At 36.0% G+C, this 11,476-nt stretch overlaps 1 protein-coding gene across 1 annotated transcript; it reads left to right on the top strand.

The window, feature by feature from the left end:
- The first annotated feature begins 8,584 nt into the window (after window positions 1-8,584).
- On the top strand, window positions 8,585-11,123 carry LOC112095814 (probable disease resistance protein RF9). The gene is made up of 2 exons (XM_024178184.1): window positions 8,585-10,636; window positions 11,001-11,123. The coding sequence occupies exon 1, from the start codon at window positions 8,620-8,622 to the stop codon at window positions 10,633-10,635; it is 2,016 nt and encodes a 671-aa protein (XP_024033952.1). The 5' UTR covers window positions 8,585-8,619; the 3' UTR covers window position 10,636; window positions 11,001-11,123.
- Window positions 11,124-11,476: the final 353 nt, after the last annotated feature.

Genomic DNA, 11,476 nt, shown 5'->3' with positions numbered 1-11,476 from the left:
AATAAATCTGATCTTGTCCTCTAGTGGAATTTTGCTGTTGGATGGATGCAATTTTAAGAATAATATGATGCGGCAACAAATGACCGAAAATTTCTCACTTCCATTGGTTGTCTAATGAAACAAAATCAGCCACCTTACCATAAAGGATGTCCTCGCCAACCGTGGCAGTGGCATAATCAATGAGAGGTTTATATTTAACAGCTCAGCAGTCCTTAGAGGATGATTTTTAATTTCTTCCAAAGCACCCAAAGAGCCTGCATTCCTTCCCCCGTCGTTTCAAGCAGTGCAAGGGCTACCTAGACTTTTGGAATACTTGCGTAAGTTAAATTCTATACATCACATTGTATATTACAAAGCTTCCACATCTTAAAGTGCTCAAACTGAAGCACAACTCATATCCAGTGTCAAAATAGCTCACTATTCAAGCAGCTCAATAAAGCCACGTCAGCAGAAGGTCGTTAGTGAAATGCATAAGCTCAGCCAAGTTGGTTAAAATGTCGTTATCCAGCTCACAATTCGTTATGTAAAGTTTGTTGTTTACAAGTAGAAATCACGTGTGAGTGTATTGTATATATAATATGAGCATGTAAACAAATATCTAGTAATGAATCTTCTGGAATTTCATTGTTTCATTTTCTCTGAGATTTTCCTTTAAGCCAAACAACCTATCTCTATTTTTCTACATCCAGAAAGAAAGCTAGAATGAATGTGGTTATAATTGCTTTCCACGATTGGATTTGCATTTGAAATCAATGCTGTGGCTACAGAAGTGGACCATGGGGATTGGTGCCATGCCAAAGCTTGAAAGCTTGATTATCAACCCTTGTGCCTACTTGAAGGTGCTTCCTGAGCAACTCTGGCGCATAAAGTGCTTCAAAAAATTGGAATTGCACTGGCCGCAGCCGGAGCTAAGACAAAAGTTAGGAGACACTGAATATAAGGAGCAGTATGACATCCAGATATACCCATATGGAATGTGATTGGCATGGGTTGACTTGGTTGTTCATTCAAATCAATTTTTTTTTTCTTTTTCCAATATCTACAATCTTTAACTATTGTCTAAGTTCATAAACAATAGTTTTCTTCTCTTCAACAGATTCGATAGTACGTAGCTGCCTAAAAATGATGGCCAAATACGGTGTTGTTTAATTGTGATTGCTTCTAATTTGTACCGCAACATTGACTTAAAGTGACCCGGAAAATTTCTGAAAGTCATGCCCATCATTAAGTCCACTTCCTGAAGACCCTCATGTCTTCAAATATGAGTGTAATAGCCATTGGCATTCGTAGTAGAATAATTAAGAAAAATTGTAAAATAAGATCTTCATTTTTTTGACATTACTTTCATTAATTTTGTAGGTTAAATCAGAGCGGAAAATATCATAACTGCTGCGGACTCATTTCAGCTGTCTGCTCGCAAATATGTCCTTAAGATCGATACACGGCATTGTTTGTTTTCTTCATTTTCAACGATTTGAATGTCATTTGCTTTCTATTTCTTGATCTGTTGGCGTGTATTCTGTTTGTGTGTCTCAACTTTGGTCACGTGTATATTCTCAAAATTTCCCGCAGAGAAATTTGCATCTCTTTGATTAGTATTTGGATTTTTTTTTTCTATTTTTTTCGTCTGAAAACTTGAAGTTGCATATCCCAAAAAAACATTTTCTGATGATGTTTTACTTGTGATAGATTTCTCAATTCTTTGCTGCACCATGGAACTTACAGCAACCATGACTTTAGTAAACTTAGAAAACATGGAAAGTAAACAACAGGGTACTAGAAAGAAGAACAAACAGTAACATCTCCTTTAGGCAACATGTTTAAGAAGGTCAAGCATCATTAGTTAAGATTATCAAAAACAGATGCCAGATTGAAAGGGAAAAAGCACAAGGGTTTCATAAGACGCGGATGAAGATCAAAATAAAACGAGTAGAGTTTTGAAAGGGAAGATTTGTATTGATTCTTCACTTTATAAGACACGGTTAATTTATTTTGATGCTGATTCGGTTATTTCAGAAATGTCTGAAATACCTTGCAATCATGATGTTCTTTCGTTTTATTTCGAGATGAAAGGTCTGTTTATTTGGACAATGAGCAACATTACAGGACTTCCTTTTCTTGAACTAAGTTTTTTTTTTTTTGGGTTTTCTTTAGTATTTGGTTAGATGCTTTCTTAACTTTTCTCCAATTTTTTTTGCCTTTTCCTAGCTTGGTATCTCACTCCTTTTTTGAACCTAGTTAATTTCCTTTTCTTACAAGTTTAAATTCATCTTTTCTCTTAACTTGTTCTCCTTTACATGCGTAACCAGTTTCAATTCTACCACCAGATTCCATTTATCGATGCGCCGTTTGAATAAAATTCAAAAATATTTTTTTTGTCTGTTCCTTCCGGGTAATAGTTTCATTGTAGCTTTTCAATCACAATAAGATATCCTTGGGATATTGAAGTCTGTGAGTACTCTGGACAACGGGTGCTTTATTATCTGAATTATCGACAACATATCTTCATTTTATTAAATGTTATCTCAAGAATGGTACATCCACTTGATGTTTTTGATTGATTCTGTGAAGTATGGTTGTGAATCAAATCTGGGTTTTGGAAACGACAGCGTTTTGAGGCTTAGTTTTGTTTAAGTTGTCACGTGCTGCTCATGTGCTCCCACAAAGGAAAACCGAATCAACCAAAACGGCACATCCTGGTGCGTTTTGGTTTAATCTTAAGTGACTCACGTGAGACACATGCGCGGGGGTTTAAAGAGGGTTAAGTTTGTTAGCCACGCGTCGTGTATCTGTGCAATCTGGATTTAGAGTTTGTTGCAGGTGCTGTTATATAAGCAGAATTAGCAAAAGTACCTGCTAAATGGCAAGGGCAAATACTTGATGCATAGATATGATTCGGCCTCCCGGGGGATTCAAGGGGGGCAAGTGTAAAAAAAGAAATTTCCTCGTATTTGCTTTCCAAAACTTAATGGGTGCCGAAAAATGCTTATAAGAATCCGAAAGAAGTTAGATGATTATTGTTATGACATAGCAAGTAACAAGTGTGAATGGGCGATGCAATAGAGGATCTTCTCATTCTTTCTTTTTGATTAACCTTTTGTTTTACCCATTGACTTGCTTGAACCCCAGTGGAAATGTCAACAGTCTATGCTGATGAGAAGCAAGCCATGGAAGCTAGCTTTGGTCCAAGACTTTTAATATTAAAAAAAAAAAAATCTCTGTGACTAGCAGTAGGCCTTCATTAATTTAAGATTAATATCACTATGATTAGCAGTAGGTCTTTGTTTAAGATTAATTTTGAAGAAAAAGTTGGTTAGTTCAGCATCATGGTACTATTACTAACAACTCCGACCTTGTCAGTTACTTTACTTCCCTTGGAAACTCTAGTGCTTCTCCCTTAGCATTCATCTCGAGGCAACACAGTCAACGATTCCATTCCTCGCGCTCTCGTGAACACTGCCTAATGCTACTTGATAGCTAGGTTAGCATTTTATTAACTGCAAGTGGTAGCATATTATTAATTTGCACCAACCGAAAGTTCATTAAAATTTACTTGAGAAGTGGATTAACATTTGTTTTTAATTTCTCCATGAAGTCAGCATACTCCATATTAAATAAGTACTAGCAATACATATCCACTGCTTAATTAAAAGAAGACAAACTGACAGAGTATATATTTACATACTCCAATTTGTTTTCTTTAATTGCAAGTGGTTTCATTACTTATGCTGTTTGTCAATCATACATCATTTTTTAATTCTTGATACTATATCAACCCTCCATTTTCTTCTCCAAATCTGCTTTCTTATTGTAAATCAACATCATCTAACCACCTTAATTTCTCAGTAAGTTTTCATATGTGTGTCTAAAGAATATTCAATATTAACATATTAAATATTGGAAAATCATCCGCCATCCACCAAAAAATAATTTTATTTTTAAGTTTATTTAAAGAATGTTCAAACGTCTTGTAGTCATCACTTATTTTCATCTTATTATTTCCATCTTGCAGTCGTTTTTCTTTTCTTGAACCAAGTTAGTTGTCTTTACTTTTTTATTTTTTTCATTTATAATTATTCGCCTTTACTTACAAGTAAAGTTTGAATGGTTTTTTTCCCTTTTCTATTAAAATTGTTTTCTTTTACATGCATTCAGTTGTACGAAAATCTCCCATTTATCTATACCCAATTTGAAAAAAAAAAAAAATTCAACATTATTTTTCTGTTCCCTCCAAGTAATAGTTTGATCGTGGTGCTCTCAATTACAATAAGCTATCGTCGGGATATTGAAGTTTAAGATTACTCAAAATAGGTACTTTATTATCAGAATTATCTACAAAATAACTTCATTCAATTGAATTTTTATTAACTGAATTTTGGATGCTGTTTATGATTCATTCTTATTTGTAAGTTATGTTCGCTCTCATTTTTCATACAATCACACCAGATAAAAAGGGAAAAAAAAAATGGACTGCAAGTTAGCTTCGTGGTAGCAATTACATTAGCATCTATCCATGTTATTTTATGTACAATCTCAATCTAGCTCATTTCGTGGACCAACTTTCTTACATTCCATTAGATATACATTGACCAATGGCTTGTTGGTTTAAAAACCTCACGGCGTCAAGGTTGAATTATATAGCTTTAATCTTTTGCAATTTTCTTCTGATATGGAATAATGATTTTTAGAAAGTACTTTAATTGAGTTGGAAGTTAACTACTCATACTTAACAACCAGGTAGATTTTGCCATTTTGGAGCACACAATCCGTCATAATTTTGTTATTAAATTGTGCACCCAAGGATATGTAATACTTAGTTAAGAGAGTCTGTGATTTATATATCATTATAGAAACTCAGTTACTAGTGATGTGAGATATTATGCTCTTCTTCCTTAAAAAATATTGTGTCATCACGTGGATTATCAGAAACAAAAATTGAACAAAATCATATTATTAATTTAATATATCATTTCTCACATCAAGTCGTGAATTGGCTATGATATCAAAGTACTAATTGCAGCAGCTTGACCCACTAACAGAATAGATATGGTCTACTTTAGGCAAACAATCATCACAATTTTTTTTTAAGGTTTTTGCCTTTTGAATTCAAAATACATCTACTGAATTAGAAAAGCTTAGGAATAGCCGTGTAGCATCTAAAATTTAAGATTCAAGGATATATAAAGATAAAGACAAAGCACTTTAAACATCAAAACCGACAAGCTACGTTCTTAAACTCAAGCAAAGACACAGCCTTCATGCTTCATGCTTCATGCTTCATACATGCATCAGCACTACTTTGCACAATGTTTGGGCATACTTGGGTATGCAGGCTGTGTGTCTTCCTCGTGGCCCTTGGATTTTTTTTTTTTTTTTGATTACATGAGACTATTGCTCAGATTACAACTCATATACATGAGACTATTACTGATATTTCTGATATTTACAAATCAGACTATTACTGGGACCAACTGACATCAATGCTAATGGAGCTCTGCCCAGATTTTAACCCTCACAAATATTCGAGGGATGTCTACTCCTCACTCATGGGTAAGGGAGAAGACTACCTTCACTCAAATTAATTGAGGAAGGAAATACCCCCACAATGCTTTTGTGGGGGTTCGAACTGCTGCCCTCCAAGTTGGAGGGCAGCAGCCCTTGGATTTTAAATAAACTAGAAATCTAAAAGTGATTTTAACAAACGACAAATAAAGGCGTTTGTTACATGTGTAGTAAGATTAGTAGTACCCTATAAACAAAGGTTATCCGGTGCGAACACCCGCAATTTTCGCAAAATGCAAGATGGGCATGTTTGAGTCGTTGGATGCAACGAAAGGCCAGATCAGTTTAAACTAGTCAAACCAGAAAGAAATTTGGGTAATTATCAGAAACCTCCCCTGTGGTTTGGCGTATTCTCAGTTTGGTAGATTGTATTTTATAACATTAGTATACCATTTAGTTGACCGTTTGTTACTTGACAAAATGACCAAAATACCCTTGTGTTGAAAAAAAATACTTCATTCACACAAATCAAAGAATTGTTGGCCAGTCATATCCGTTTTAGCGCCAAGAGCTGTGATTACATTGTAAATACCAAATAAAACATTGTAACCAAAATACCATCTTGAAATATCTCATCTCACATATTAGAGATATAATAATAAACTTTATCTCACTAACCAAATATTTCAAAATACAATATCGAGAACATAATTTGAAACCAAACTAAATAATCACCAGCCCATTATCAAAATCTTCAGGGAAAGTAACAAGAGCAGTAGGAGCTATGTGCCTTGACTTGGAGAGCCTTTCACTCTCGATGGTAGTTAGAACCTCTTGGCTACAAAACAGAAAGACAAACTGAAATCAAAAGGAGACTATATTCCTTTATCATTTGATGCTGGACAAATAAAGACATCTAAATGCAGTGAAGTAGAGCCATAGTCAAAGAGAAGAAAAGAATTAAAACCACTAAACTCACTGCTCCAGTGTGAGAGAATGCAGCAAATCATGACATTTTTTCAACGAAGACATGTACATATCGTGATAAAAAGAAAAAAAAAAACAAAATCAAGTATCCTCAAAATATTAATATTGCGGCACAAGGAATCTCCAACACTTAATTACATTTATAATTTAATAAAAACTAGCATGAATCCAAACAATCAGTGGCAATAGTTTAAACAATTAAAAAAATTTGCATACCCATCTTCAATCATTCACAAGGCAGCATAATGTAGCTGAAGCCATCTTCAATCAAAATCAGGTGACACATGCATTTACAACAATCATTAACCTGCAACTAACCCAATCAATGGAAAACAATGGAAACAACAGAGATACTCTCAAAAAATTGTCGAGACCCATTACTCATTTTTACCAAATTGATTAATTCGATCTAATAAAATTGACATACACAGTAATAAGCATTTTCATACCTCATTCGCGGCTCGAACAAACTGAGGTTGTCTGTGGGTCAACATGGAAACTCACTGGTCGGCATTCTTCCACCTGGCGGTCGTGATTCGGTCGTCCCTGCTATCGGCGTCTTTGAGTTCGTCGTCATGGTCTCCCGATCGTGGCACCTTTTTTCTATTAAAGTATAGTAGAGATGAAAGGGGCGTTGTTCTTGGTAGTTCTTGTCTGAACGGAGAAGAAGATGCCATTTTCCTTTTTCATTTTTTTGTTATAATATTGTCTGTTGATTAAAAGTATGTTTTTGTTTTTACCCATTGGAATATTAACAAAATTCAAATCAATTTCAGAATCCAATTTGATATTTTTAAGTTTGTTTGAATTTTTTATTATTAACGAGTTCTATTACTATCTTGTCCTCAGTCACTAAACTTATACTAAATGGTGTACTAACTTAAGGGGAGGTGGCTGAGAATACGCGAATACAATCTATAAAATTGATAATATGTCAAACCTCAGGGGAGGTTTGTGATAATTACCCAAAGAAATTTTGACACTCCAACTTATTTGTCAGGGGCCCGCGTCTTTTCTCTTTTTTTTTTAATTGGGTACAATAAAGAAAAACTGATATATTTTAAGAAATAATCTTTTCTTTCGCTTTCATCTTGTCAATATTTGCAAAAACCAAAAACGAAAAAGTAAAACGAATTGAAAGGCTTATTGCCTGTAACATCTCTTTCCTCTCTCGCTAACTTCAAACTCGTCCGAGTTAAAATCATCCGCCATTAAAACCTGGTTCAGACCCTTGAAAAATCTAATAGACAAAATTTAAGAAACTTCTTGACTTGCTGAGTCTCAACTCATTCCATTTTACGAGATGCTGGCTTGATCAAATGCGAAATCCTGGAGTGGGTTGAGTGGGAATCGAGAAACTTCCCAAAAGCTTTGAAAGATTCGGGTAACAACGCGGACAAGTTGATGAAGTTACTGACTCAGTTCAAGGACTATGATTCACAAGTGTTTCAATCGCAAATTACAAGATTTGGTGCTAAAATTAAAGCTCTTTTCTCTTTAGTCTATACTTGAAAACTCAAACTATTTGAAGAGAATGTAAGCTGCTCAATTTGATCTGACAAAGTTGTTTTCAATTCTTCCTTTTCTCTTATAATTCTCAGAACGATTTTAAATTTTCTTTGAGTGCTAGGATTACTGCGCACTGAGAGAAGAAAAAGTTAAAAGATAATGGACATCCAATTCAGGCTATTTTCCGAGAGGCTGAGAAGGCTGTTGTCGGGTGAAGAAGTAACGTTGCCCGATGCTGCAAAACAACTTGCTCAGAACCTTCACACTGAGATTGAAATTGTTACATCTCTGCTCAGGGACTATGAATGCGAAATAGCTGGCCATCTGGTGAACATCATTGTAGAAGAAGAAGAAAGTAATTCCCCAGATCTTCATGCCATCATGGAAGAAATCAATTCTTTTGCCTATGAATCTGAGAAGGTCGTCGACACATTCATCGTCAGCATCGCTCAGCAAAAGAGTCAGAGCAGTTCCAAGGAGATGTGTGATGCGCTGGTGGAATTCCGAAGCAAAATCATTGATATCCAACAACGGCTGCAACAAGTTCAACACATCGACACCGGTATCGTTGAGCAGATCAAATTCATTCAAGCTGATACTGGTAACTCTTCTGTATCTCCAATGTTTACGAAGAGGGACACGGTGGGTCTAGATGATAGAATGGAGGAGTTGTTAGATTTATTGATAGAGGGTCCACCTCGACTCTCGTTGGTTGCCGTACTTGATAGCATTGGGTTGGACAGGACTGCTTTCGTTGCAGAGGCTTACAACAGCAGCTTTGCGAAGCATTACTTTGATTGTCTTGTTTGGGTTCCACAGTCTTTTCCCTATAATTTTAACCACATATTGGATGACCTTATTAAGTTTGTGATGCCTTCATCTAGGCCGAGCGAAATTCTGGATAAAAATTCTGAAATGAAAAAAATTATTCTTCGCGAATATCTAATGAACAAGAGGTATTTTGTCGTGCTTGCTGACGTGTGGAGCATTGATGTGTGGGACAACATTCGAGAAATTCTTCCAGATAATCAGAATGGAAGCAGAGTAGTAATAACGGTGCTGGATAGTGAAATCCTCACCTATTTTCAATTGGAAAATGGTGAGGATATTCGGCTTGATTTAGTGCCTGATGGAAGACCATTGAGAGGTACGTACCAAGGTTGGCCTTTCCACATCTTATACCATGGAAGTTTGTCATTTGAAGAAAATGAAAAGGAAACAAAGGAAAAACCACTCAGGTTACAACTTATCAGATATTCCTCGTTACCTTTTTACTTGAAACTTTGTTGTATCTACTTGTATGTCTTTCCTCTTTATAGTGATATATCCACAAGGCAGTTGTATCAGTTGTGGATAGCTGAAGGTTTCATTCCAGACAATAATGAGGGAACTGCTGAGAAGTACTTAGAACATCTAATCAATAGAGGCTTTGTTGAAGCAAAGAAGATAAAAGTTGGAAGCAGAATCAACACATGTTCTATTCCTAATCGTTGGTGGCCCGCGTTGATTCAAGTGGCTTTAGCAGGGGAATTTATCTATTCCTCGGTTATAGACCAGGAAAGTGATTCACGGAAAATGATAAAACGGCTCACTGCTAATGTAAATCTGAGTGAGCTGGATTCTTTAGAGGATTTTAACTTGTACCTCCATTCTTTGTTGTGCCTCTCTTCAGAAAGCCACCACCTCGACCCCCTAGATTGCGAGAAAATTTGTAAAATGTTCAAATTTCTCAGAGTCCTGGACCTGGGATCTCTTGTTCTCAGCCAACTTCCATCGGGGATTGAAAATTTATTTTTTCTGAGATATTTGAAGTTGAATATCCCTTCCCTCAAAAGCCTTCCTTCATCATTTTTAAGCAGTATTTCAAACCTGTACACACTAGACATGCCCTTTAGCTACATACATCATACAGCAGATGTTTTTTGGGAGATGAACAAACTCAGACATCTAAATTTTGGCTTATTCACACTTCCTGCATATCCAAGAAATGATTGCGGCTCTCTGGAAAATCTCAATTTCATTTCAGCCTTACATCCTCGTTGTTGTACTCCGGACATATTGGGTAGACTGCCTAATCTTCGAAAACTCCGCATACATGGAGATTTAAGTAACAACCAATCTTTGTTGTCCAAAAGTCTTTACAAACTGAGCAGCCTTGAATCCTTGAAGTTGGTGAATGAAAGCAAGATGCCACGACTCTCAAAAATTGTCCTTGACGAATACCAATTTCCTCCGAGTCTGACCCACTTGAGTTTTTCTAATACTGAACTAATGGAGGATCCCATGCCCACTCTAGAAAAGCTGCCACTTCTTCAAGTGCTCAAACTGAAGAAAAATTCATATTTAGGTAGAAAGCTGACTTGTGGCTCTCATGGCTTCCCAAAGCTCAAGGTATTGCACCTGAAATCAATGCTATGGCTAGAGGAGTGGACAATGGGAACTGGAGCCATGCCGAAGCTAGAATGCTTGATTATCGATCCATGTGCTTACTTGAAAAGGTTACCCAAACAGCTCTGGTCCGTGAAGAGATTCAAGAAATTGGAGTTGTGGCGGCCTCAGCCAGAGCTGAGACAAAAGCTACGGGACTTTAAGGATAAGGAGCAGTACAACATTCAACTATATCCTTATGGAATTTGATGTAAGCCTTTTTTTATTTTCCCGCTTAATCCAAAATCTTCAATCTTTGATTATTTATCTAATTTCATATGCTTTATCTTCCTTCTCTTCAATAGATTTATTTTTCCTTTCCTCCCGTTCAATAGACTCGATAGTTAATAGCTGCCAAAAATATAATGGTTATATAAAGAGTTTTCTAGTCGTGGTTTCTTCTAATTTGTGTCTCCACATGCACTTAAGCCCTCCCTGCAGAAGGGTAAGGCCCTTGCTCCGTTGCTCATATTCAAATATGAGCCTGCTCGACATAGGCGCTCATTATTGAATAGTTGAGAAAGTTGTGAAATAGAATATTTGTGTTTTCACGATTACTTCAATTACTTGTGTAGGTGAAACAAAGTGGCAACTGGCAAGCATCATAAACTGCTGTACGAGTTTCAATTTCAACCAGAATCCAGCCTTAATCCGGTCGGTCTTTGCTTCTGCTGGGTACACTTTTATAAGTCCTAATGAGCCACGCTGGACATTGTTTGGTTTCTTTGCTTTCAAGGATTTTCTTAAGAGTAAAATTCTCATGTTTGCATTAATATTGTGTTCAGACTGGATTAATTATTTTACTTTCTTGTTTCGTATGGGCTTGTGTTTATTGTGTCTCGTGAAATTCCTGCTAAGTCTATGCTTGTATGGTTTGGTTGTACCAAATTAGATAGATATAACGTTAGAATTGCTTGACATTATATCTTTACTAGTCATCATCATCATCATCATCATCATCATCATCATCATCATCATTCTTATTATTACTATTGTAACAGATAATAATACTAAGGACAATTATTAACTCAAGATATTTTGGTAACTTGTA

The sequence above is a fragment of the Citrus clementina genome, unplaced genomic scaffold, assembly GCF_000493195.1.
Source record: "Citrus clementina cultivar Clemenules unplaced genomic scaffold, Citrus_clementina_v1.0 scaffold_1, whole genome shotgun sequence".
In the NCBI taxonomy this organism is placed as follows: Eukaryota; Viridiplantae; Streptophyta; class Magnoliopsida; order Sapindales; family Rutaceae; genus Citrus; species Citrus x clementina.
This window is presented reverse-complemented; position numbering and strand designations above follow the sequence as displayed.

Coding starts and splice junctions, on each gene's coding strand:
- LOC112095814 (XM_024178184.1), top strand. CDS start 8,620: ATGTTTACGAAGAGGGACACGGTGGGTCTAGATGATAGAATGGAGGAG.